The 27,548-nt window shown below is 38.1% G+C and overlaps 4 protein-coding genes across 4 annotated transcripts; 3 read left to right on the top strand and 1 right to left on the bottom strand.

Annotated features, from left to right (window-relative positions):
- Positions 1–627: 627 nt before the first annotated feature.
- LOC131311468 (transcription termination factor MTERF6, chloroplastic/mitochondrial) lies at positions 628–3,908 on the top strand. The gene is made up of 2 exons (XM_058338954.1): positions 628–872; positions 2,646–3,908. The coding sequence occupies exon 2, from the start codon at positions 2,651–2,653 to the stop codon at positions 3,632–3,634; it is 984 nt and encodes a 327-aa protein (XP_058194937.1). The 5' UTR covers positions 628–872; positions 2,646–2,650; the 3' UTR covers positions 3,635–3,908.
- Positions 3,909–6,865: 2,957 nt separating this feature from the next.
- LOC131310875 (SUN domain-containing protein 4) lies at positions 6,866–11,617 on the top strand. The gene is made up of 5 exons (XM_058338125.1): positions 6,866–7,493; positions 8,053–8,278; positions 9,000–10,282; positions 10,394–10,479; positions 11,361–11,617. Exons 2-5 carry the CDS (start codon positions 8,122–8,124, stop codon positions 11,590–11,592), a joined length of 1,758 nt encoding a protein of 585 aa, XP_058194108.1. The 5' UTR covers positions 6,866–7,493; positions 8,053–8,121; the 3' UTR covers positions 11,593–11,617.
- A 1,767-nt stretch (positions 11,618–13,384) lies between these two features.
- On the bottom strand, positions 13,385–15,530 carry LOC131311904 (uncharacterized). Its single transcript, XM_058339540.1, has 2 exons — positions 15,388–15,530; positions 13,385–14,032 (listed from the first exon to the last, which is right to left on the bottom strand). The coding sequence occupies exons 1-2, from the start codon at positions 15,500–15,502 to the stop codon at positions 13,713–13,715; spliced, it is 435 nt and encodes a 144-aa protein (XP_058195523.1). The 5' UTR covers positions 15,503–15,530; the 3' UTR covers positions 13,385–13,712.
- A 716-nt stretch (positions 15,531–16,246) lies between these two features.
- On the top strand, positions 16,247–23,117 carry LOC131311247 (uncharacterized). Its single transcript, XM_058338609.1, has 8 exons — positions 16,247–16,532; positions 17,592–17,703; positions 18,387–18,577; positions 18,745–18,839; positions 18,932–19,354; positions 20,241–20,349; positions 21,627–22,272; positions 22,664–23,117. The coding sequence occupies exons 1-8, from the start codon at positions 16,398–16,400 to the stop codon at positions 22,783–22,785; spliced, it is 1,833 nt and encodes a 610-aa protein (XP_058194592.1). The 5' UTR covers positions 16,247–16,397; the 3' UTR covers positions 22,786–23,117.
- Positions 23,118–27,548: the final 4,431 nt, after the last annotated feature.

The following is a 27,548-nucleotide window of genomic DNA, read 5'->3' as shown; positions in this document are numbered from 1 at the left end:
CAACATAAGAAATGGAGAGAAGAGTAAAAAAACAAAAAAAGTTCGCTCGATTTTTTTGCAACATAAGAAATGGAGAGAAGAGTAAAAAATGATAGAATTTGGCAAGAAAAGACTCTCATTTCTTATAGGGGCCGACTATTCGCAGCTCCGTATTTTCTCTCTTAGTTCGTTAAAAATTTTCAATGATACTCAACAGTTAGTTACCGAAATTGAGACACATTTTCAACATACAATTACCGAAATATAATATTTTTTTCAATAGCTATTTACCGAAAATATATGTTCGGTAGTTGTTTACCGAAGATTGAACATATTTTCGACATGTAGTTACCGAAATATAATCTTGTTTTCAACAGCTATTTACCGAAATGTTATGTATAATTTTCAACAACTATTTACCAAAATGTAATGAGTTAAGGAAAAAAATATGGGGCTGCGAATAGTCGACCCCTTCTCGTATCTTTCTTTCTCACCATCCAATGAGTTGTTCGGGAGGCGCTCCAATAGCAATGCACAATCACTTCTTTTCAAGGGTTGGGATAGCGAACAGTGGTTAAGATGAATTCCATTCCATCCAACGGTCTATAATTCACCATTTCTATCCTTATCCTCCTCTCTTCTCATTTTCCCTCTGCGCTCCGAGTTTTCACTCCTCAGTCCTCACCATCGTTCATTTCCATTGAAAAGCCAAACCTCTCTCTCTCTCTCTCTCTCTCCACCATCCACACCGTCGTCTATCAACTTATCAGTGGTGTTCCGAACCTGTCAATGGAGAGGGCAGAGAAAAATCCACGTCTTCGTCGATTTTCAACTGTCTAGGAATTCGGCATAGTTGCGCGAGTGGAATCCCTCAACTTACGTTTCTCTATCTGGTAATTTCCTTATCATATTCGAACCCTAAATTCAGAGGAAATGAAGGGGAACAGCAATGGGGTTCTCTTTCTATATTCTTTGGTTACTGATTTCATGCAGCATTTGGTTTGTGATTTTGGACTTTTTAGTATCTGCGATCATCTTTCGTTTGAATTTGGGACGGAGGGGAGTTAAGCAGTGGCGGATACAGGATTTGTATTGAGTAGAGCCCAAAACCACTTGCGTTTCTACGTTGATAACTAGTATTTCATAAGTGTATACAGTTACTGGTTAGGTTTGAGATAAAGATGGGATTGTGTGTGTGTAGCCACCATTTAATTTTATACATTTCACCAAAAAGTGGTTCATTACTTGAGATTTTAGTGGATTTTGACCCACATATATTTAATTTTAAGAATTTATCTACAGGGGCCAATTCGAACTTTTTCAAACTCACCTGAAAAATTATTATGATTAGTGATGATATTTGGAGATGTGCACTCAGTACCGGGGCCAGGCATCTGCTGGCACCCCCTTGTGTTTGCCTCTGGAGTTATGCAATACCAGTTCATACGTGAAGGGGTCCCCTTGATCTGTTTTTTAGATTAGGGGCCTCACTTTTTTGAAATAATGTGGATATTTATGTATTTGTGAATTGTGATGATTCTCGGTATTTGTAGTACTTTGTGTCCATGGGCATTGATGGCTGGCGGCCATGGGAGGAGTTATGTTAGGTGTTGTGGTGGCAGACAATAGAGGTAGTTGGTGTGTTTTTTCGACTAAGGTTTTGTATTTGGAAATTAGTTTGTCACCTTTGGCATGGGTAAGTTGTTAAACTGGTAAAAATTGGCTCTTCTACATCTGTGAAACTTATTTTAGGAGTCCCGAGTCTGGTTGGGTTAGTCAACAGTGGTCAATAGACTCAATACTCAATTGCTGGGAGGTAGTTGGTGTATTCTGCGATCACATTTCGTTGTGATGGCCCGGACAATGGTCTGGTGTTTTTTAAAACACATACTGCTTAGAAGTATCAAGGTCTGATCTCTAGCTCTCGTGTTCTTGTTTCCTTTCTATGTTATAAGAAACTAACAGTGCTATGTTTAAAGTACTATGCCAGTGGATTATTATTGAATAACACGATCTTTGGAGTTTGTTGTATGAGATGGAAGTTAATTACAGGCTATAGCCTTGATGATAATGTGGTATCGTACTGTCGTAGCTGATCATTGTTTTGTCCTCACTAGCACTTAATCGCATTGGAACAAATAGCAATCTTTCGGAGCTATGAAGGATTAAAGACTGACATGTCTGGAGAAATCCTATCCTAGAGAGAGGTTAGAATCATATTACACCATGCTTACTTTTGTTGGTGAGACTCACCAGGAAGCTGTTCTAGCCAATAGTTTTCTCCCGATAAAAAATGGGTAAGGTTGCCAAAAAAGAATAGTAACAAAAACAGGCCTTTTTTCCCCTTAGTTTGCTGCATGCTTCCGGTCAGCTCTTGGTTGGCTTTCAGTTTCAGCTAAATCTCGTGGAAAGAATGCTACATTAGATGAGTTTATGACTAGAGTTTGATGGTCAGCTACTTATAAACTTTAACAGTGTACTTAAGGCTGGTGCTCTTTGTGGTTGTGCACTCATATGCTGTTAGACAATGATTTCTCTTGGTTTGATTATATAAGCTTGTTTTCTTTTTCTTTTTTGGGTTTCAGATGATGGGTATCCTTCTTCGCGTTCCAAAAATTATTAGTTTTGATTTTAATATTTGGATAAATTCAACCAATATCTTACAGGAAGCATGGAAATCAACAACAGCCGCAATAGTAGCAGCATTATGTGGTTTTTCAAGGACAAAGGCTTCGATGATAAAAGTATTAATGTAATGTTCAAAAAGTGCAAGCGACTTGAGGGTGCACAAAGGCAGAGGGCCCTTGAAAATTGGGATTACTTGAGAAATATCGGCATCCAAGAAAGAAAGCTTCCTTCTGTTGTATCAAAGTGCCCCAAAATACTTACTATTCATTTGGACGAGAAGCTTATCCCCATGGTTCAGTGCCTTGCAACATTGGGAACAAAACCCAGGGAGGTTGCTTCTGCTATTACCAAATTTCCTAACATACTTTCCCACAGTGTCGAAGAGAAGCTTTGTCCGCTCCTAGCTTTCTTTCAAGCTCTTGGGGTGCCTGAAAAGCAAGTTGGTAAAATGATACTGCTCAATCCTAGAATTATTAGCTACAGCATTGAATCAAAGCTTTCGCAGATTGTGGATTTTCTAGCCAGTCTTGGCCTCAGCGAAGAAGGGATGATCGGTAAAGTTTTGATGAGAAATCCATATATGGTGGGTTATAGTGTTGACAAAAGGCTACAGCCCACTTTGGAATTTCTGAAGTCAATAGGACTGACAGAACTGAATCTTCAAAAAGTTGCAGTTAATTTTCCTGAAGTTTTGTGTAGAGATGTCGACAAGATCCTGAGACCTAATTTTACGTACCTAAGGGGATGTGGGTTTGAAGGTGGACAGATAGTGGCTATGGTGACTGCTTATCCCCTAATTTTGATCAAAAGCATTAATAACTCCTTAGAACCACGCATAAGGTTCTTGGTAGAGGTAATGGGGAGACGAATTGAAGAAGCTGCTGATTATCCTGACTTTTTCCGGCATGGTTTCAAAAAAAGATTGGAGTTAAGGCAAAAGCTTTTGAAACGGAAGAACATACATTGTAGCCTGAGTGAAATGCTAGACTGTAATCAGAAAAAGTTCCTAATGAAGTTTTCATTATAGCGAGCAATTTCCGTAAGGTAATATATGCACACCCTCTGGCCCTTCCTTTTTCCTTCATTTCTCTTTGGGGTGATTTGTTTACTTTAATCTTGCAGTGAGCGTCTCTCTTTTGAGTTTAAGTTGTATTCAACTCCGGATAGATCATTGTGGATAAACGTTTGTATTGCATGGCCGTCTGAACTTGTGGGCTAATTACTGTAGGAGCTTACTTTTAGTATCAATGAAACACAACTTGGTTGCCCTCATCCATTTTTTGGTGATGTGTTTCCGTCTATGAGTAGGTCCCAGAGTTGTCTTTAATGTTTGCATCTCTTTCATGAGAAAGCGGCAATTTTAGGTACAACATCATCCATGAGGTTTGCGTGCAGCTGTTGGAATGTCAATCATTATATGCGATTTTATGCCTGAAAACCATAATTTGATACATAGGAGTTTAATGTGTATCCTCGAGCACGACATGGGGTGCAACCTTTGTAGAAGAAAGGAAGTACATTTGGTTCGTATTATGTTTGATTAGCCAAGCCAAATCCGTAAAATTGTTTGAGTCAACGGTGATAGAGCTCGAGTAGGCTATGCCTGGCGTCAGCTAATGTTCACTCAACTGAATAATCTGATGACCAAAAACATGAAACTATTGTGTAGCTTTTAGCTGATTTGAGTAGACAGTGATCAAGGTGAACCCGGAATTTGACTTATTCTGTTTCCTGTACGTTTCTCCAAGAGAACCTTTCCTGAAAAGTTAAGTCTGGTTGAATTGGATGAAGGTATAAAATACTTGCTTTTGGCATATTGCTTACATGACTCATGGTGGGTTTTCCCTAAAAAGTTTGCCTATAGCTTACTTTAGACAAATTATTTCCATTAAATGGACTTTTAGCTGTTATATGTGAGAAGAATAACTTGTTTTAGAATCCGTGTGGGTTCTACAAGGTTGGAGCATTGGAAGATTCCACAGAAAACTTCGATAAGCCTTGTACATATGGAGTGTATCAAGTTCCATCTCAAAGTATAGAGAGAGAGAGAGAGAGTATAAGTTTGAACCTATGGTTAGACCGTAAATAAAGAATTAAACGAATACACAGCTGAAAGTGAGAAGGTTCTGCCAGTGTTACTATCAGAACATGGGCAATAAAAAATTTGCGAAACAAAGTGAATCAATTAATAAAACAAAGGGCAATCTCCCAAGTCCCAACTGATGGACAATTGAACTTGCAGACAGGTACCGTCACATAAGACCGCTCGGCACCCAAAGATTTCTCCAACTGATGGCTTCATTCTACATAAACTAAAAGCCATAGATCTTATCATTCCACATAAGTTGCCACATGGCCTTTTCCCTAGTACATCCTCAACATTAGTTTCTTTCATTTTGAATCAATTTTGTCCAAATGCCAGATGTTCCCAAGGTGCCAACGCCCTTGGTCATGCACAAAGCTTTTTTTTTTTTATAACATAGTCCTAGGTGATTGGATTAACTTACGTGCACCTCGACTTATCTTGAGGATTTAATCTCATCACATACTTGTGGGGAGCCCTATTAAAGGCGGAGCCAATGCTCCGTATGAATTGATCTCAAAAGAGTTGATAGCATTTTAAAAGTTTCAAACCTGAAGTCTTAAGAGGAAGCAAACCTCTAAGTCTCAGACTTTGATCACCCTGCCAACTCTTGGGTTCATGCACAAAGCTTTCCTGCAATTATAATACTCCAGCTTATATGATTATTATTCTACCTGGTTTACCTTAAATTTTTAAGTTGAAACAAAGAGAGACTTCAGCTAAATGCAACATTCATGCTCACTTGCGCAGTGCATGATAGAGATTCCGTATGACTTTGACCAGGTAATGAAATGCATTTTCCCCAAAACATTTCTACTTATATTAGTAGTATATTCCTAGTTTTAATAGTATTTTTTTGAAACAAATTAAAAGAGAATAATTTTTTGACCATAATGAAGCAATTCTTAACGTCTATCTCAGTTTTGCTACTGTTGGCCAGCTCATCCATCAACAATACACGAATTCCATAGTTTTTTAACTTATGATGAAAACGCTACTACTCCTACTTGTATTTGTCATTGATTTTCTTACCGTATATTATTAATGTGGATATGATTATACGTGTTTGTGAGTGATTTTATTTTATTCTAAAGAATACACGCAACCAAAAGCAGACGATACATTTCTTGCTACGTGTGATAAGATGGTGAAATGATAAGAAAATAGGGACATTATGTACCTACTACCAAGCTCTTTTCGGAATCAAATTAGCAATAAATTATTTCTTTATTTTGTTTAGTCTCTTGAGTTAGTCATTTAACAAAAGATACATTAACAAAATATTTTTAGTCGTACAGTTAATGGACATGTATCTCATAACACATCCATGCATATATTACTAATCCAATTATTATAGTAATGGGTGTTTCAGATGAACAGTAAAAGGAACTTTAAGAAAAAGAAGATTTTTCAAGCTAAAAAATCATATGTTTGCTCAAATAATTTTTCTACCAATATGAATCTTGTTTGATAAATCTTTTAAATAATGCAAAAAAATTCAAAAAATTATTTTTTATTTTCACAATCTGTGAGTTCGAAAAGCCTTCCTTTTCCTAAAGTTCTTTTTACTGTGCATTTAAAACGGCACCTATGAATTCATTACAGTACTCTTACAGATGTTACATTAATTTTTTTTGAACGACCAATGAATTAACAAATTGAGAAAAACAAACGCCTCAAGGCCCATTTGGCCTCACACATAGCACAGTACGCCTGCCTGCCTGCCTGCCTCCGGTAATTTGCACACACGAGTCGACGTACCCCTCAAGTCCTCACTATTTAAATTCTTATAAATGCTTTTGGCTTGGATGATTTTTTTGGGACGGACTTTCGGGCTCTCCAACAGCAACTTCGATTGCAACAGAACCGGACTACAGCTCGATGTAGATCAGGATTTTTCAACCCCATGAGACGGGCAAATTTGTGGGTTCTCTTCTTTTTTATTGGTTCTCTCGTTTTTTCCTTTCGTACTTTGCTTTGTTTTCTTGTATTTTGTGGACCTTTGTGCCGTTTGTATTTTGTTTCCATACCAGCTCATGATACCACGTGGCCCATTCTGAATGGCCCGTATTAGCCACTAACACGTCATTCTTCCGTCGATCATAGGGTGCCGTCGCTTTCTTTTACCTTGCCCGCCCGCGGGTTCACTACGCTTTCCCCTCTACGTTTTGTTGTTTTCTCCAATTCATCTCCACGTAACACTAGTATTTCTGTATTTGTCCACAACTACTAGTACGAGTACATCTCTCTCTCTCTCTCTCTCTCTCTCTCTCTCTCTACAAGTATGTACATAGTATTTTGATTTTGATTACATCCAGAAATTTTGCTGATGAGTGAAAACCCTAGAAAGTTGCTGTTGCAGTGAATACACAGAAAATCAACTTCTGGTTCTTGATTTTCACTCTCCGTTTTTACCGCTCTCTCTCTAGATTTCAAATCCAAGACAGATAAGACTTGATATGAAACGGAGTTAAAAAGTACCGTAAAAACTTCCGTTTATTTATTAAATATAAAAATCTAGAGAGAGAGATCAGAGAGTCGGCGAAGCCAGCCAGCCAGCCAGCAAAGAGACCGTTACTATTAAAGAAACTGCCAGGGTGTACAAATAATACACACAAATACATATTCATCAATTCTATAGTGATATACACACTTATAAAAGGTGGGAAGTTTCGATGCCAATTTTAAACGATTGCGATTTGCTTTCTGCTCCATTTTTTATCTCGAGAGAGAGAGAATTACAACAGCTCTTGAGGATCGCAACAAAGACTGAATACATGTTCATACACAGACACAACTTCAGGTGAGAGAGAAGATTTCAAGATCGTGGTGCCCGTGTGCTATGTTAATTCACTTTCTAATTCATTTGATCGCTCATACCCATGTCTTAATTTGTGTGTTGATGTAGATCCCTGTATTTTTTTTGTTTGATTGCTGATTTCTTGAAAGGATGAATTAAGATCTCTTTTCTCGCTTTGCTTAATGAAATTTTTCTTTGATATGATAATTCAGTTGAGGAAGTTGTTCTTGTAAAAGAGAGTTGGTAATTCGGGATTTTATTTTGTCTTGGCCTGTTGTAATCTTTTGTTGGAGAACTTGCTTGTTGTGAGAGGGGCAATTCGACATCAGCTTTGGTGTAATAGTACTTCTTGTGTACAAAGGGTGGTTATACTTGGCTTTAGTTCTAAGTTTATGCTGTTTTTTTCCTTGTTTTGAATAATAACAATTCCATTTTATTGAGTTTTATTTGTTGGTTGGAGCTTCATTGTCGAGTAAAATTTCATTATCATCAGAAGAGGTTTATGTATGTGGTCATTCAGTCTGTTTTGGTTGTGCAATAAATAATTTTCTTCCTGTTGCAGGGTATTCTGCTTTTTATCTCTTGCTTGATTCCTTATACGGTGATCATAAGCAGATTGGATTGATGTGCAATGCAGAGATCACGTAAAGCTCTTCTGCATAGAAGAGCTTTGAATGAGATCCTTGGAAGGAATCACTTGTTTACAGTTTCTTTATCGCTTCTTCTTTTTATGTGGGGGCTTGTCTTCCTCTTGAATATATGGATCAGTCGCAGTGATGGTTATGATGGTCAGTCTCTCTCAACTGAAATTCTCGTGTAACAATCGTATCTTTGCAGATTTGGTTTCCAATAAAACATGGATGTAACAGTAATAGAGCTATATTACACATTATACCTCATGTTCTAGGTTGTTTATAAGTCATTTCTTTTGTTTGTGTTATGGCCTGCTGCTTTCCTGTAGTGACAGGGTGTAGATATCCAGTGTTCAACTGATATTCATATATCATATCAAAAGACACTGTAACGTGTCTCTTGCTTAATTTTTATAGCCCATCATGTATGTCCCCCTGTGAATGACCAGCCCATAATCTTGGTGATTTTTTGCTTGGCTCATTGATTCTAGGGGTACTGTAATGGTCTTGTGTTTTGTACCTCACCATCTCAGTCTTTGTGGTAAATCAGTGCTATGGTCAATAGCTAGGATGGATAGATAGATGGGTTAGCATCTTTTCCTGTTTTCCCTTATCCAATTGTCCCTTTTTGTTGACCAAAATGAGGCTGATGGAGGCAAGCATGGTGGAAGGGGGAGCTGGCAGTTTTCTATAGGGAAGGGTGTGCATACACGCATGTCATCCCAGCTTCCTTTATGAATTCTCTGGAAGCATGGTTTACCAGACTATATTCGTTGTTAGATATTCTATTTCTTTGACATGATCGCCGTGATAATTGATGGAATCTACTCTACTCACTGTACACAGCTTATTTTGTCTTTTTGTTTGTTGGATTTAGATGGATCTGGAGAATTTCCTGGTCGTGTAAGCAATTGGGATGAAGATGAGCTGGGACTTGATAAGGGCTCTTGTTCTGTTGGTGAAAGTCCTTTTGAAGTGCTTCATTCTGAGGAGGCTTGTAAGAATTTTTTCACGAATGAGGATGAAACCAAGAGTGCAGGTGGTCAATCAGAAGTTAGTGAAGGGAGGAGTACAACTAATTTTGTCACTGTTGAAGAGCAAGGTGAGGTGGAGAGAACGAATGGGGGAACAAAATCTGTAGGGGATGCTATAAAAGCTGACAGGATCGCTCGTCCTGTGCTTTTGGATCTTGATGAATTTAAGAGTAAAGCTTTTAATTCCAAAAGTAGAACTGTAACTGGTCAGACTGGAGGCATAATACACAGAGTGGAGCCTGGTGGCAGAGAGTATAATTATGCTTCCTCTTCAAAGGGAGCGAAAGTCTTGGGTTTTAATAAGGAAGCCAAGGGTGCCTCAAATATCTTGTGCAAAGACAAGGACAAGTATCTTCGGAGTCCATGTTCTGCTGAAGAGAAATTTGTTATCATTGAACTGTCGGAAGAAACTTTGGTTGACACAATCGAAATAGCAAATTTTGAGCATTACTCATCTAATTTGAAGGATTTTGAGCTGCGTGGGAGTTTGGTTTATCCCACTGACACATGGTTTGAACTTGGTAATTTCACTGCGGGTAATGTGAAGCATGCTCAAAGGTTTGTTCTCATGGAGCCAAAATGGGTGAGGTATCTGAAATTAAATCTTTTGACACATTATGGTTCAGAGTTCTACTGCACGCTGAGTGTCGTGGAAGTTTATGGAGTTGATGCTGTTGAGAGGATGCTTGAGGATCTGATTTCTGTCCAGGATAATGAGTTCCTATCCGAAGAGCGAAGTGGGGATCAGAAACCAATTTCCTCCCATCCAGTCTCCAGTGGGGGTGGTTTGAATTCGGATTTTGATGTCGAAGTGGAGCCTGATCCTGATCTTGACACCTCTGATGTGAAACGTGGGGTTTCTGCTATTGATGTGCCTGATCCAGTTGAGGAAAGACGTCTTCAGCAGAACGGCAGGATGCCTGGTGACACAGTTTTGAAGATTCTAATGCAGAAAGTTCGAACGTTGGATTTGAGTTTGTCAGTTTTGGAGCGATACCTGGAGAAACTAAATTCCAGATATAGCAGCATTTTCAAAGAATTAGACAAAGAAATAGAAGAGAAAGATGTCCTGTTGGAGAAGATAAGATTGGACATGAGGAGTCTTTTTGACAGCAAGGAGGTCATGGTAGGTGAATTCTATGCCTTCTTGCATTAAGATTTTATTGTGTTGTTTAATCATAGGTTGGCAGTTGTCTATGTGTTCCGTTACTTTGGTAACATGTTTATACTCTTACAGGGTAAAGAAGTTGGTGATCTTCTTTCTTGGAAATCCCTCGTTTCCAGTCAGCTGGATATTATACTCAGGGACAATACCGTTCTCAGGTTGGTTTCTGTACTTCCAGTTGTGTTGACAATTTTTTCATGCAGTCGTAGTGTATTCACAAGTCAAACTGCTGAAGATTTAAAGTTTGGCTACCAAGGACATGCTATGCACCTAGTTTGCAGCCTTTCTTATTCAGTCGTAGACCAATGTTGACTTGAAAGGTGATGTTCGTACTGGCCAACTATTGATGTATACGCCTTACGTGAGCACATGATGTTAGGTAGTCAAAAAACTTATCTGCGCAAGACCCTTGTGAATTTAGTCAAAAAACTTGGACCAACAAGAAAGGCAGATCCGCAATGCTGTTGAATTTGGATTCTCTTAGGCCAGAGCGAGAAAGCTGGAAGTAAAGGTGTTTTTACCATGTGACTCTACCAGTTATGACTGCAAACATGGTTCAGTTAGAGGAACCAAGTATGGAAGAACCCTTTGTAGATATATTGAAGGATGAAAGCAATGGTACAATGTGGTGCAGAATGTATAATACAATTTCCTAGGTCTTTAGGTTAGGCTGTGGCAATTCATATTTCTTTTGATTGAGCGTAGAGCTAACAGAAGACCCTGCCTTTGAAAATAGTAAAATCTAGAATTATTAGGGATTTGGGAGAGGGGAAAGAGTATCAAAGAGTAGAAATGTGGGTTGATTTACCATCGAATTGGTGACAATGACCCTAAACTTTTGTGATCTCCCAATAATTGGAGATATCTATGAAGAATTTCCGAGCATAATGTGTAAAATGCATGGTAAGTTCTACAAACATTGAGCAATTTGGGTTGATTTTATCAATTGGTATGGTAGTCATTCCTCACTTGGTTGCCCTTGGGTTTATCCAATTCCTGCTGCTGTAGGCTCATCGCTTTTTTCCTTATTTTGATGCAGGTCGGAGGTTGAAAAGGTTCGAGCAAATCAAATACATATGGAGAATAAGGGAATAGTTATATTTCTTGTATGTTTATTTTTCGGTTTGTTAGCCCTTGTTAAGGTATTCACAGGCATAGTGTTGAGTATTTATTATAGATCAGGGAATCCCGGGAATTTTTGTACAATAAGTTCTTCCTGGTTTTGTCTATTGTTGAGCTGTAGCATTGTTACTATCATCCTGTCTATATAATTATGTGAATGCCCATTTCAAGCTAGTTGCTTGGATCTTTTGTGGCCATTGTTGTTTTGGATTTAATACTTCTCAAGTGCAGTCTGCATAGAGGCTCTCAGTTGATCCACATTGCAACCGAAAGAAATTTTCATGTTTTGAAGTTTTGATGAATATATTTTCATAGCATACTATTTCAGCACAAATGATGGTCGTTGCCATGAAAAAACTCGTTACTAGAATTTCTTTCATCTAATATTATAGGCTTACTAGATTGTATCCGAAGATTCCAATCAAATATTTGTCGACAAACAAAGTTCATATGCTTCTGGATCAAAAGCCCTCGAAAAGTTAGAGATGATCCAAATGTGAAAGTGAGTTCACTGAAAGCAAGAAATTATCTGACGCTAAAAAGGAATTCTGTTGAAAATGGGATGAAATCGAGTTGGAGGGTTAATGACAATATCGTTGAGTTGGAGGGTTAAAGACAATATCGGAAGTTTTGGAGCATGTGCACTAGGGTCGGTAATTACTTGGTTTTAGGTAAAATAGAGAACAAAAGTGAAAAAATGCAACACCACAAGAATAAGTAAACCGGTAGCAAACGAATTTTGCTACAATGATTCGGTATTTCAAGCTAAGAACTATAACATAGGCATAGATCAACCAATTGTGACTATTTCTTGTCTCTCCTCTCTCTCTCTTATGCCTTCTCCCTCTTCTCTCTCTCTCTCTCTCTCTCTCTCTCTCTCTCTCTCTCTCTCTCTCTCTCCTCTTCCTCTAAGATTGGGTAAGGTATGAAAAAATAAAAAGAAAAAAGATTTTAATAAATTATTGGTAGAATAGAGAGCATGGAGTGTTTTGAAAAGAAAATATCCAAGCTAAATTACAAAAGATCGAGATCCACTGTTCATGATTTTAGTTTACCTATTTATTGGTGTACATGCTTTTAATTTAAATCTATCTCAAGACTAAAAGCATGATAAATTGCATTTACATTTCCTTGAGATTATTAAACCCCCATGAAATTGATATCGACACTTTTATACTAACTCAATGAAAAGAAAATTGTGTTATGAAGAGAAGGTTAGTGGAGCATCACCAGTCTAATGTCTAAAAGCTTCAAATGTCCAACACTTGAGTACCCTTCTAAGCATGTTCGCTCGCCCACTTAGCAGCATCTCTCAATCCATAATTTTGTGCCTCAAAAAGCTAAAAATCATATACACAAAATTGTAGGTGTATTGTTAATTATTGGTGAAAAGCATGATTTTAAATTGCCGATTGCTTTAGGCCTTCAATTGCTTTAAGCCGGTCTTATGATCTTCGGTAGTGTTCCGGTTTACCTCCTTCAAAAAAAGTACTTATTTCAATTTTCAAACTTAAAAATAATAGGTATATTGAAATAAAAAAATACTCACTCCGTCCCTTTTTAAGTGTCCTGCTTCGTAACTCCAACTTATTAAAAAGACATCATCATTACACCTTTCACATCAATTTTTTCCTCCACTTTTCCTACTTACCCATCATCATTACACTTTTACTCACTAACTTTTCAAAATAAAATCTACTTTTAGGGACAAAATAGACAATACACCAACTTTTATCCCCCTAACTTTACAAAATGGACACTTATTAAGGGACAACTCAAAATGGAATACTGGACACAAAAAAAGGGACGAAGTGAGTATGCAATATGGATCTTGTTTGAGATCTATCAAACCCTACAAAAAAAAAATTGAAAAATTATTTTCATGAACTTATTATTTTTAAGCTTGAAAATAGATCCTTATTTTTTAAGTACTTATTTTAGATTTTTTTTTTTTGAAAAGCAAAGAAAGTAATATTTTATTGATATAACAAAATATTACAAGAAGAAGGAAATAGATGAGACAACCCTAAGAAATCCCAAACTGTAGTTGGCAAGATACCAAGCTACCAAAATTTCTCCCACAATATTTCCCATATGAATCTACCATTACTTATTTTAGAATGTGGAATGAGGCCCTCGTGTTCATGCTGTGAGGATGAGGACGGCGACGAATTGCCTACTCTTTTATCATCTCATCTTCATTTTCTGGTTCAACGATATTAATAGCCTTCAATTGCTTTAAGCTGGTCTTATGATCTTCGTGTTCATGCTATGAGGATGAGGACAGCGACGAATTGCCTACTTTTTTATCATCATCTTCATCTTCTGGTTCAACGATATTGATGGCCTTCAATTGCTTTAAGCCAGTCTTATGATCTTCATGTTCATGCGGTGAGGATGAGGACGGCGACGAATTGCCTATTTTTTTATCATCATCTTCATCTTCTGGTTCAACGATATTAATGGCCTTGATCAAGAATTCCGTTTTTGTTTTCTTCCGTAATTGCTTGATAAGTACTTGTTCTTCTTCAAACTTGCCGATAACAGTAAACTCTTTCTTAACCTCGTTTAATGCCACGGAAACAACTCCTATATAACATGCACACAAAGCAAAGCATATAAGAAAGAAAAATAATGCTAAAGACATAGCCAGTGGCCGAGTCAGAAATTAAGTGTAGAGGGGGCATTTTTTTTAATCATAATCTTCAAAATATTTACCCAATTTAAGCATATATGATATTAGTTTCTTAAATTATAGAGATGTGTTCCATACTTTCAACACAATCACCATTAATTGAAGAAATCAAAAGCGTAATGAAAAGTCCTAACAATTATATTATAAATCAAAGTCCCAAGCATCTAAGAACACAACTTAATTAATAGAGATCAGGTACAAAAACTAAATAATCAAAGGCCTAATCTTATTTTAGTCGTGTGACAAATAACTACAATTAAAAGAGAGGAGGTTGTAAAATACATTAATTAACGGGTTGCTTTCATTTTTTGTAAACATATGAGTGATTTGTTCGGTAATTTTTATACATAAAGAGGAACTAGTGTAATTTTTTAAAAAATAAAATGAAAGAAAATATCATCTAAAGGGGTAATAGTGACATGATCCAAAAATTCAGGGAGGACACGTGACCCCTGGTCCTATGCTCCCTCTTCCTCTGGACATAGCTAGATTCAACCACAAACCCTCTTTGCTTTCGTGTAAACACATGGGATGGGAGGAATGCTATTGGACCAGTGTGATTAGCAACAGTGAGCGCGAATTCAAAGTGTCTTTTGAAAACATCTCAAACTACTAAAATTCATGGGAGCGATATATGATTGATAGCATGAGTGTAGAGCAATAATTTATAGCAGGTGGTCTTCCTAAGGATTTTGTGACCTAGTTGTATATTGTATTATTGTTGCTGTACAAGAAATATAGTACCTCACAAGTAAAAAAAAAAATTGGAAAAAAAAGAAGAACATCTCGGGACGCCCATTTGATACTATATGCCAACTACTCGTTTGGGGATGGAAAGTGGCGTGAAAGAGATATAGGAGAAGAAAAGAACAAGAAATTATTTTCTTGCTTGGCTTGATCAGTAGGACGAAACATTTGCAAATACATTTTGAAATATTCATTTTTCTGAAGATTTATGAAATTATCATTTTATGAAGATGGTTCAACAAATTCACAAGAAAATGTGCATTTGTCTAAGTTTTAAAGTTATACAATATAGTGAAAGATTTCTGAGGAAAAAATGAAACACATGCAAACTTATTAAGTATTGATGTTTTTCTTTTTCCGTCACTTTCTAACATTTCGGTTGTTTAATTGAATAGAGCTTGACTTGTGCACATGATATATGCCGGCGAGACATATACTAAAAGCTAGTATACATTAATGAAAGAAAAAGAAAAAGAAAGAAAGAGTCATTTGTCTTACATACCTCGACAATCTTCAATAGTTTTTTTAAGTTTTTGTAGTTTTCGAATGCATCCTAGACATGTACAAGGGTTTGCTGCTTTCAGTAATATTACTTGCTTTCCTTTTTCCATTTCCATTCTTCCATCGGTTTTCGTTCATCTGGGAATTCCAAGTCTTGTGTTATTCCTAGACAAAAGGCCTAAACATGCACCCCTAAATTTATAGAAATTTCTTGCATTAATTGGAGATTGTCGTCGTTAATTAAAACGTATTTATTCTTATTTTTGCTAAAATATCTATTGACGTGCTTATCAATCATTACTCGATCAATGCATAATAACAGTAATCTTTTTCATTATATCTCTCTCCCTTAAAAACATCGTACTTACTTAAGACATTATCCAAGAAGTACACAAGTTGGCGTGATATCAAGTGATACCGTGGCTTGAATTATACTCCCTCCGTTCCAAAATGATTGTCCGGCCGCAAAACGGAGTGATAAAAATAATGCAAATTTTTCAAGAAAAAATTCAAACTTTTTTCACAAATTAAAAATACTCATTGATATCTAGTAAGTTGTTAAAAAACTTTTGATTTTTTTTTGCAAAAATTGTATTATTTTTAACACCCCGTTTTGCGGACCGGACAAACACTTTGGGACGGAGGGAGTACTAAAAGGTAATTTACCGGTTTTATGAAAGAAAATCCCTACAGTACGGTAGTGGGCCAGTAACCTTTGCCATAATAATAAGCTGCTAAGCCTTGGCCAATTTACGGGCCAGGCCATAAACTTTATTGGGCCAGGCCAGACTACCATAACCGAATGGACCCACGAGCCTATTTACCAATCGGGCTGGGCTGGATACATTACTACGACGTGTATCTCAACTCAACGTGGGATCCTGATTCGATTCCACCGGCCTTCCTTATTCGGTACCAGAACATTCCCTCACTTCGATTCACCATTTCTGTAACAACACTCGTCATTCTCAGTTATTCGATTTTAGAGAGAGAGAGAGACGAGAAGGAAAGATGTTCAAGAAGGCGGTGGAGGCAAAGACACAGCAAAGACTGTCGGGCGCAGACCGTAAGAAGTTGAAGAGAACTATCAAAGAACGATTTCCCAATGCATCCGATGCCTATATTGACGCCTTACTCCCTCCTAAGGTAATTAATTCACCTTCCACATAAATAATCCCATTCCTACCTACCTTTTCACATTGATACCTATGTTGTGTTTCTCCCCCCCCCCCCCCCCGTTTTGTATTCTTTTCCATCAGTCGTAGGAAACAAAACGGGTCATAATTTCTGCTCCATTTGTATTGAGTGAGACTTTCGTTTGTCAATCAACATTTATAGTGCTACCTCCGTCCCAAATTCAGTGTTTGGTCCGCAAATGACAACTTAAAAATTAATGTAGTGTTTTTTTTTTTCAAAAAAGAATTCGAACTTTTTGCCTCTACAATTAGTTCTTGTAATCTATCAAAAGAGTTTGGGTTTTTTTAGTTTTTGTTGACCGGACAGTCTTTTTGGGACAGAGGGAGTAGTATGTTAAAGCAAAAAAGAAACAGATAGACATTTGTGTAGTATGTAGTCCACTGTGCATAGACATATCTGTGCGCGCATGTTATGCTTGCTCGTGTATGTGTTTGGAAAAAAATGCATAAGCCGAAGAAACGCATAAATTAGTTCCCTTGTTTTTTCTTTTTGCTGTAAACACTAGTTCTTGTGTTTGGCTTGTTACGTTGAATTGGTTCCTTTGGTTTGTACGTAGTAAACCCATGCCGGAACTAGGCCCAGATTCCAGTTCTTGAGTATTTAGTAGTTGTTTTCTATAGTATCCCAATGAGCAAATGACTAAGGGATCAAATTCGCGGCGTAGAGAAGGGTAGTAGAACTAATTGGCGTTATATCGGAAAAGAATTTATTTAAGTTTCTCACTTGGGATTTCAGATTCACGGACTTAGTTGTTTAGTGCCTTTTGGGTATGGTTTTGTGCTGGTATATTATAAACCTTTGTTATGCGAGTGAGAGTTTTGGTTCATAGTTATTTTGGCAAAAGATTAAATGCAGTTAGGCTGGGAGTTGGAACATTGTCAAGGAAGAATATCCTTTGGATAATGTCCATGTTTATGTTTCGCATTAGTGTTTGGCTGATAAAATATTTGTGGCCTTGAATACGTGTTTGTTTTGTGCTAATATCTTGCTTATGACAATGACATTCAGGTAGAGATAACAGTTTCAAAGTTCCCAAATCGAGTCCATGTTTATAGTTTGGAGGCTGGCTTCCCAATGTTTTTTGATGTTGATGGTCGAGGCACTGAAGTATTTCCCACAGGTACTTGAGATCTAAATATGCAATGCGTCTTTTGTTGTTCGTGTTGACATCTTTGGTCTTTTAGGTCACTAGAATCTACATAGAGCTGGGCAATTTGTTGTGCAAACTTTATTTTCACACAAGGCGCTATGTGAAAGACACTTAATCATCTGCAAATAAATGAAAAATACCTTATCTGGTTGTGGAAGTAGATTACAAGTTGGGAGTTTTGAACTTATCAAAAAACAAGTTGGGAGTTTCGAGACCATTACTCATAATCTCTCTCTCTCTCTCTCTCTCTCTCTCTCTCTCTCTCTCTCTCATGCAACCAGGCTCTAAAATTAATGTTGGGCAACCATACACAAAAATAAACTGTTCACAAAGATCTTTCATGAGTCATGAGTACCATACAAGAGATGCTCTAAAGAAAGGCGAGGCTGATGAGCTTATCTCATTATAGCAGTTGGTTTATCTTCTGTCTATATGCTTGACTGTGATGCTCGTTTCAAGTTCCTCTATGCAATAGCTTTTAACTTTGATGCTCTTTTTTGGGCCATCAAATCACCATGATAAAGGCTGTATATGTCATGCTTAACTCTATGTACCAATTCATACATGAAAGTTATGTGCTTCTCCCAGATGGAAAAAAGAAAGGGAGGTAGTTTAATGATGAAAGTTACTTGTTTTCCTATTTTGTCTGACAGTTTATGCTCTCTGGATGGTCCCTGAACTCTTGCCTGCATTTATGCTGAAAGGGGGTGAGGTTTCTCGTTTTATCATTGGAGGAGCAGATGTAATGTTCCCTGGCATTTATGTACCCGCAGACGGTCTACCATCATTTGCAGTCGGGGAACCATGGGCAGTGAAAGTGCCTGGCAATCCGGCTCCAATTGCAGTAAGCCCCTTTTTTTTTTGAACTGGCCTCCTATTGCAGTAAGCCTGTGAAGTATTTCTCTTTGAACAGTTGTCACTGGCCAAATTTTACAAGTCAGTCTGTAGGTTTTCTTCTTTTGATCCTTCTGTAGATTATTTGATGGATAGTAGTGATTTACCTTTGTTCAGGTTGGGACTACCACCATGAGTAGTACGGAGGCTTTGAAAGCTGGTTTGCGTGGCAAGGCATTGCGAATAACTCATTCCTACCGAGATACACTTTGGTAAATATAGGACCACGTTTGACACATCTTCAGATGTCAGTTGGAGTTAAAATATAACTGACACTGCAATTATCTGGAATTCCTTTTCCCAGGGCATCAGTTGAAGGTTATTGTGTTCCTAATGCTGGTTTTCTAGAAGATGTTGTGATTGAGGATCCTTCTTTATCATCTGCTTCTCAGACTTTTGATTCATGCGAAGTTGATGCTTCAATTGATCAACAGAATGACCTCAACAGTGAAGTAGGGGAGGGTAGCAGTGTTACAAATGCTCACTCTGACCTCGATCTTTCTTCAACCACGCACAGTGATTCGAAAAATGATATCTCCGATCAATTCGTTGCGGACGTGGCTGTTTTAAAAGTAACAGAAAATGTTTCAACTGATGAAAAAAATGTTGAGGACCAGCATACTCTGTCTACTGAGGATGTCGATGAAATTTTGGACAAATGCCTTCTACAAGCGTTGCACACGACTGTTAATGATAAAGACCTTCCCATTCCTGGAAGTACATTATGGTATGATCAATGATCGATATTTTGACTGTCTTTATAGTGATTAATAGTTATCACTTGGAATTGAGTTCCTCATATTTGTCTTCATCTTATGTCGAGATATCCATTGTGTTGCACATATTTGATTTATTTATATTCTTGTATTGGTCTTTGATGAGACGTTTTCCAAATGAAAAGCACTTTCCAAATGATGTCTGAAATTCCTAACTCCCTGAAGCTATTAACTAAAACAGGTATTGATTTCCTTGAAGTTTGTGAACGATAGAACTTGTATTGGTGGAGGTGCCATAAATCAATAAGGTGGGTCTTTGCTAGGTGGATCAACTTAGATGCTACATGTTTTGGATAGTTGCTAAATAAGCTGGTCAAGTTGTTGAAGCCATTATGATCGTTGATTCTCTGTGACTTGGCTTCTTACAGTATTGGACATGTTAACGAACTTTCTCCTGGCCATTAGGATGGTCAGGAATGTAGACAAAATTGTCCAACAGCTGCAATTGCCCAGTGGCAACTTGTTGGCACCAAAGTGACTGCTTGATGTAAGTTTTGGATCAGCAAAAGGCCACACACTACAATTGCAGTGGGGATGGAGATATTGTTATTTTAACATTTGATTGAAGCAATTTATTCATTAGCTTTGAAACGTGACTCGTTTGTATGAAGTTACTGCTGAAGTGTAAACTATTAGGGTTGCATTTTGTCCTCAAGGTATTTTTTAGTCTAAAGTTAGAAAATGTTGGCTACGGTTCACATTTGACAGTTTTACTTGTCTGCATCCACAATCACTTAATCTTGCAAAGAACCATGTTTCCTTTTGATTTTCTATGTTCTTCTTGTTCTCAATTTTCTGAGAAGTACCATTGGATTTTTGTTTCCTTCCCTGGTGTAGGTCGAGTCATGTCCTACCCTGTAGGCCTTCAGGTATCACCCTTGATATCAAGAAGTCGTCATACAAGAAATTGTCGAAGTGGTTACAGTCTAAATCATCTGCAGGACTGGTGCGTTTCCTACTTCTTTAATACATTTTTCTTGCTTAGATCGTGCTATACCTAGGTACTTGTAAAAGAAATTGGAACTAACATGTGGTGTTCTAACTTTGATCATGCGAGATTGTTTAAGATCAGCTGTAAACTGATTTATGCAAATTCTCAGGGCAGACTTTTGGCTTTCTGATAAGAAATAGTTGCTTTATCGGTTTTAATCTTAAGGTGGCAGCTAGCTTTATCATTACTGATGCCTACCAAATTTGGCTTCTAATCTTGGTAGTGGAGTTGCTATTTTTTACTGATGGTTCTGAATGCTGTTGTAATTAGTCAAAAAAGCTGTTTTTCCATCAGCTTAATTTCTTGTGATGAAGGATTAGGCTCTTTGGGAAAGTGAAAGTCTACTGAAGTTGTGTGGAGGAAATATGGTAAACCAAGTACAATTCCGTTGACCCTGGTGTGATTCCGGTGATTTTGGGAAACAAGGTGGGTAGAGAGAGGTTGACATGGAGACAAAGGAAGGTTCTGGTGGTGATGAACAAGAGCCTCTAGCCTAGGGGAAGGAGGAGTTCGGTACCTTGGAGGAAACAGAGGTAGGACAGGATGTCAACTCATGAATGCTTTTTGTTGGCATGTGCTTGGGTTGTTATAGAGGACAACTTGCAGCTTCTGCCAGGACTGACCTTTGTTTCCAGAAAATGGTAATATAATAGTGAACTACATTTTGGAATGCACGGTCGTGAAAATGGTACATCTACATTCAGAAATCGGTAAATTTGGCAAGAAGTTGGCATACTTTCTTGCTTCTTGTCCGTGGCATAGGCATACCTTCGTGGTGGCAGAATGTTGGGATGATGGGATTGTTGCATAGATAATGTGGTGGATGTTTCCAAAGATGTCAATTGTTGTCTTCCATTTTTCAACATTGAAATACTTTATAAAGTTTAGTTTAAGGCTAAAATGGTGTATCTCAGTCCTTAATCAGAGCTGTTCAATAGTTTTGGCTTATTATGAGTGCTAACTGCTGGGATTGATACTTTAACTTATCTTGTCAAGTTTCTGTGTGGAATTCTCTCTTCATTGAGAAGAGAAATATCCATCTTTCGAAGGAATAAAAAGGGTAAAAGGAACCAATGATTTTGTCTGCAAATTTAATTTTTACCTGGAAATACGTTTCTTCCTGCATTGCTGTGGAGTTTTATTGAGCGACCATATTACTTTCTCTCAGTTTATATGAGGTTGCTTATTTCTGATTGTTTTTCCTTTTCCTGTTTATTTGATGCTGTTTACAGATATCGGTAAAGGAAGATAAACATAAGAAAGAGGTTACACTAGTTTCTATCAACCGTAGCCATCCGGACTATTCAACCTTCAAGCCTGAGAAACGGAAAGTTGAGAAAAATGAGCAAACCATGGATTCCAGTCCAAATGAAGGGCACTTCCACAAAGTAGTGGAAGTGATAGAGATCTATAAACCAAGTGTGCATGTGAATCCCATTTTTGCTTCTGTAGGAGTTGATATGGGGCAACTTTATATTGCCTCAGAAGCCACTGATGTTGTATTTAGGTATATTGAGCAAGAAAACCTAGTTAAACCAACAAACAAGTCCATTGTGGTTTTGGATGCTACACTTTGTGATGGTTTGTACAAGGGAACCATCAAGAAAGGTTCAACTTACCCAACTGAAATTCATAAGAAGGATTTAGGGCCTACGTTTATTAGCCGAATGCAAGCACATCACAGAGTTACTAGAGGAAAGGAGTCAGTTGTCCGCAAAGGTGCTCTGAAGACCATCCAATTAATGACAGAGCGGAGGCAAGGTAACAAGAAAGTGACAAAACTCTCAGGGTTGGAGTCATTTTTGCTGGATCCTGAAGCATTGGCATCAGAGCTGCAGAAGAAATTTGCTTGTAGTACATCAGTGGCAGAATTACCAGGTTTGGTGTCTTATTATCTTCACTTTCATTTTGAAATGTCCTTTTTTCTGGTTGTTATAGAACAATGGGCATAAGTTCAGTTTCTCCATTGAAGTGTTAGAGATGTTCACTAGTTGGTCTTCATCCTGGCTGTTCATAAATATGGAGTAAGTCTTTTTAAGACCTGGAATGCATCTTGACCTTTTCCTAAGAGTTATATGGATGTGGAAATTTATTAAGCATGCATGTTTTATTTTCATAATGTCTATGATGGAGGGTGCTTTACGATTGCTTACTTTGGATGCTGCAAAACTTGATATTACCTGCATCTTATTGGTGGGGTCGGAGGTCCTTCTAAATTCTTGGTTCTCATTTCACTTTATTTGTAACTTTATTTTTCTTGTGTGTTCAGGTAAGAAGGGGCATGAAGTTCTTATTCAAGGGGGTGTGATTGATGATCTTGGAAGACATCTGGTTGAGCAATATGGAATCCCGAAGAGATATATCGAAGTTCTTGATAAAACCAAGAAATGAGAATTGAGGTCAGTTTCGGCAGTGGTCCTTCCATTTTCTGGTAGAACTTGGAGTTTTGTTGTGATTTGGCTTCCTTTGTTGATTATAGAATTGCCGCCTTTAGCAATCTACGATCCTAACGTAAGGTTTCCTCTCTCCATGACCATACATTACCATTTCTTCTTTTGATAGAGAAACTCTCAAAAGAAATCTGGTCCAAGGCATAGCCTCATACGTAAGATAAACGGGCTAGTCGTTAAGTTGTATTTTTGGTATGTGATTACGAAGATATGGTTTGTTGGAAATCTGAACAGCCAGGGAAAAGTGAAAGAGCAGGCAATCCTAAACCTCAATGATGCCTTCTGAGAGTCTCTTACCGGGAACCATTAGAGTTTCAAATTTCATATAGTGTGTACCGTTGTGGGTTCTATCCCTACACCCACCAAGTCGAGAGAGTATTTAGTTTTGTTACTCTCAACCTCTCATACTTGAATAACGAATAAGAGTATTTTCTTACTGACACCTCCGTGGTCGCAAGATTGCACCTTGATTTCCCTTGCCTGGGGCTTGAACCCAGGAAACGCCGCCGCCAGCCACCCAAGCACACTGCTACGTGTACAATGGAGTGGCTCTTTTTTGAAAGGTTAGAGGACCATTCAAGTTCTGGTAAAAGGATTCTCAACTCCGAGAGCAATACAGGGCTCTTCAAATGAATTTCCCATCGATTCTCAGTCACACGACTTCCAGGATGCTAAATTATGTATGCATAGCATCTTCATGGCATGAGCTGCAAACTAAATCGTGGGACAGTACAAGACTAGTTTCCGGAGTTGAGCTTGAACCTGAAGTAGGATTAGGCAGTCCAGTAAGAGCTAGAGGTATTGTCGGTGGACGAAAGAATGCTGGGAAAGGAGAGAAAATTTGCCTGGATTTTGTCAAGGGTTGGGATTTCGCAAGTGACACTGGCAATATTTGAGCACCGGGACAGGAGATGGGGACGGGATATAGGCACAGATAACCCCAAGCCCCAACCCAATGTGATTGGTTCTTTTGTGGTTTGAGCCCAACCTAAAGCGGGTTCACCTCCTCTCTATACTCAATTTTGTTCATACCCGTTCAAATTATTGCTATGTGGGCACACCAAGAGTCCACGACTATGATCCAAATTGTTCATTTCATCAAAATTCGTAGAGAGTATGCGGACAAGTTATATTTTGGGCGCTGCTATTCGCAACCCTTTATTTTCTCCCATAACCCACTACATTTCGGTAAATAGTTGTTGAAAATCATAAATAACATTTCGGTAAATTGCTGTTGAAAACAAGATTATATTTCGGTAACTATATGTCGAAAATATGTTCAACTTTCGGTAAACAACTGCCAAACATGCATTTTCGGTAAATAGTTGTTGAAAAAAATATTATATTTCGGTAATTGGATGCTGAAAATATATCTCAATTTCGGTAACTAACTGTCGAGTATAATTGAAAATTTTTAACGGACTATGGGAGAAAATAGAGGGCTGTGAATAGCGGCGCCCTATATTTTGTCTACAAAATGGATGGAAAAAGTGTTTTAGACTTAAATCGTCCATTTACCGGGACATAATATAACTTATTCATGCGTCTACTGATATGTGCTTAAATTGATTTTTGGTGAAAGTATATAAACACCCCCTCAACTATCACTTTTTCTCGTAAACACCTCCTCAGATTTAAAAGCACTCATGGAGACCTCCTCAACTACTGAAAACAAAAAAAAATGCTAACTCCGTTAACGGAATGGAGTAAATGACCAAGATACCCATTTCTATTATGCCCTTCAAGGAAAATTTTAAAAAAAAATTCTGAAATTATTTACCCAACCTCTTAGAGAGAGAGAGAGAGAGGAGGAGGAGGTGGGGTGATCGGGGGGAGAACAGGACATGCTATCCACTGAGATAGTAAACAAGGGAGTCATCGAGTTCTCAGGCCCGAACGCAGGCTCCTTCACCTTCTCCATCCGCGTCTGGAGACGCCAGCCGGACTTTGTCCAGCGATGAACCTCAAGTACGTCAAGTTGGGCTACCATTACCTCATCAACCATGGCATCTACAATTCTACATAGCCACGGTGCGGGTGCTGCTGGTGTTGGTTTTCGGGGCGGAGGTGGAGAGCTTGAGCAGTAGCCAGGAGGAGATCTGGAGCAAGTTTTGGAACAGCACCAGCGCCGCCCATGCCCGCTACAAGGGGGTCTATTGCTTGATAGATCAATGGCTGCGAAAATCGTAAGGATTTTGTTCTATTTCCCTGGTCGATCCTTTGATTACTATACTCAATGAATCATAATAAACGGTGAATAATTATATAATCTCTATGCAAGAGAGAGAGATAAAGAGAAAGCCATTGCTCCTCATTCGACAATTGCCGACGTCGCCGATAGCCACACAAAATCGAGTCAATTGAACGACATTCCTCGTCGGGAGTTTTCTTGTTCGACGGCACTAGTTTGATGGTTTTACAAATCTGAGTCAATTCGGTTGAATGAGAGGGGCTGCTGTGCAAGGGAAATTTTTGAAATGATAACTTGTACGTTAATTCAAAGTGATTTCAGAGATTTCTGAAATTGGGGTTAGGGTTTGATTTTGGAGTTTTTTGAAATTGGTAATTTGTGGTTTGTGATAGTTGTGACTGTTGGAGACCGAGTGTGTGAGGGGGGTTTGGTGGTGGTGATTGGTGCTTGGCGGTGGTTTGGAATTGTGGCGGAGACAATGGTGGAGGTGGTGAAGTACTGAAGTCAGTGGTGGCGAATTGTAGATTGTGGTGGCGACAATGGTGGATTGTGAATTGTCAAAGGGCATTTTTGTCCAAAAAATGCCTAATTTGCTGACATGTGACCTCCCAGCAAACAGTTCTGAGACGGAAAGGTGTTACTTGGGTAACAGGAATAGGTGAGGGGGTATCCATGGACGCTTTTAAATGTAACAGAGGGTTTACGAGAAAAAGTGATAGTTGAAAAGGTGTTTATGTACTTTCACCTTGATTTTTTATAGATGTATTCTTTTATGTGAGTTCTACGAGATGAATGGTTTGAATCATGATTACATGCCTGTAACGGGTCTGCAAAATATGAGTTTAGCGAGGTGTGATCATGTATGGATGGGAGCTGAAGCCACTTGAAGCAATCGAATCAAGTACAAAAACCGATTACAAGCGTGTAGGATATGAAATGAAACTAACTTAAAAGGTGACCGAAGGAGTGGAATTGTTTTTCATGTGATTATCAATTATGTCTTTTCCATTTCTTCAATAAACCCAAGAAAAAAAGACAAAAGAAGCTACAACAGGAGAGGGTTGCCGAACAACAGGACTGTGTGCTTTAAATGCATGATACACGTATTAGATTGAACCAATCTACTGCCTTTACGATAACCTAACTTTGTTAGACTTTAGAGGGATAGTTTTTGGCGCAAAACAGAACCTACATACGGAATATGTGCATAGGACAGTGAGTAGAAACAAGAAGGGAAGTGATTTTCGCACTTCCCAAATTGTTAACGAAAACGTTAATAATTTTGGAATTGTAAACGTTAACAATTTGGGAAGTGCAGAAATCACTCCCCAATTTTGGAATTGTGAACGTTAACATTTTGGGAAGTGCAGAAATCACTCCCCAACGAGAATTTGATAATTAGTAACTTTTCTTTCTTGTTTCTCGATACGGTTAACAATAGTAACAAATAGGAGTATATGTTATCTAAGCAAAACACAAAGTTGGGTTAAGTCTTCCAATATTTCCTTTTTGCAGTTCTTCCTAGGCGTAACATCAGAGCGAACTTAATGGCTCACATCACGCTCGAGCAGGCTACTGCCTACTTTCTCAAATCACTCCGTGGACCTCTCTCCATGGAGGCTCCTAGATCGTGTATCTACTACCTACTTTCTCAAATGACTACACACTTAAAATGGTCGTACCATATAATACAATACAATCACGGCGGGTATTAAATTCTACAAGACAGCCATGTGAATTCCCTGTCTTTGTAACGACATCCAATGGGATAATCAAACGCAGATTGAATTAGTATATACTAATCCACAAAGTTAGAGATCAAGCTTTTTTCCATCATCTGGTACGATCAATTCTAGATGGAGGTCCAGCTTGGAGAAGATAGATATTCAGTGCTTGCCTCAGTACAACTAGGGGGGTTGTACACGTAAAAGTCCTAGTTTACATGCAGGGGCGGAGCGAGGATTTTCAGATTGTAAGGTCAAGAATCTACATCATTGACAATGGAGCAAAGAGATCAGTATGGATATGCTTCTTAACAGACTCAAGGTTAAACTAGTTCAAACCATGAAATACACATTATCACCCCCAACCAATTATTATGAAATTTGTCAAAAAAACAACGCTACGAGATAACCAATTCTGAATTGTGAAAGAAAATCCGACAAGGTTTTCCTAAGTTACAAAATCTAAATAAAAAAAAGAAAAAGAAAAAGGGGGTGAATTTAAGAAATCAACCAATTCTGCCCCAAATTGATTTAGGTTTAGGGTTTTTAATTTCAAAGTGGAGCCCAAGTGTTCATTATCTCACCTGATATGGTTTTTTTTTTTTTGAAATCACACCTGATATGGTTAAAGAAAGCTAATTGAAGGCCCTTTAACTGTTGTGTGGTGTTCAAAAAACAAAGGGAAAATGACGGCTCAGTACGTGTTTTGATAATTAATAACCGCTAAGAACAAGTTAAGAACATTTATTAATGCTGAAAATGTCATTGACCGGTATTAATCATCAAAAC

The sequence above is a fragment of the Rhododendron vialii genome, chromosome 12a (assembly GCF_030253575.1).
Source record: "Rhododendron vialii isolate Sample 1 chromosome 12a, ASM3025357v1".
Taxonomy (NCBI): domain Eukaryota; kingdom Viridiplantae; phylum Streptophyta; class Magnoliopsida; order Ericales; family Ericaceae; genus Rhododendron; species Rhododendron vialii.
The sequence above is the reverse complement of the archived record's forward strand: the minus strand, read 5'-3'. Positions and strand labels throughout refer to the sequence as shown.

What these genes read in the sequence shown, in the direction of transcription:
- LOC131311468 (XM_058338954.1), top strand. Translation starts at nt 2,651, where the DNA reads ATGGAAATCAACAACAGCCGCAATAGTAGCAGCATTATGTGGTTTTTC.
- LOC131310875 (XM_058338125.1), top strand. Translation starts at nt 8,122, where the DNA reads ATGCAGAGATCACGTAAAGCTCTTCTGCATAGAAGAGCTTTGAATGAG. An exon ending in TCGCAGTGATGGTTATGATG is followed by an intron (nt 8,279 to 8,999) that starts GTCAGTCTCTCT and finishes TGTTGGATTTAG; the next exon opens with ATGGATCTGGAGAATTTCCT. An exon ending in TTGACAGCAAGGAGGTCATG is followed by an intron (nt 10,283 to 10,393) that starts GTAGGTGAATTC and finishes ATACTCTTACAG; the next exon opens with GGTAAAGAAGTTGGTGATCT.
- LOC131311904 (XM_058339540.1), bottom strand. Translation starts at nt 15,502, where the DNA reads ATGGAAATGGAAAAAGGAAAGCAAGTAATATTACTGAAAGCAGCAAAC. An exon ending in AACTATTGAAGATTGTCGAG is followed by an intron (nt 14,033 to 15,387) that starts GTATGTAAGACA and finishes CATGTTATATAG; the next exon opens with GAGTTGTTTCCGTGGCATTA.
- LOC131311247 (XM_058338609.1), top strand. Translation starts at nt 16,398, where the DNA reads ATGTTCAAGAAGGCGGTGGAGGCAAAGACACAGCAAAGACTGTCGGGC. An exon ending in CTAAATCATCTGCAGGACTG is followed by an intron (nt 20,350 to 21,626) that starts GTGCGTTTCCTA and finishes TGCTGTTTACAG; the next exon opens with ATATCGGTAAAGGAAGATAA. An exon ending in ATCAGTGGCAGAATTACCAG is followed by an intron (nt 22,273 to 22,663) that starts GTTTGGTGTCTT and finishes TTGTGTGTTCAG; the next exon opens with GTAAGAAGGGGCATGAAGTT.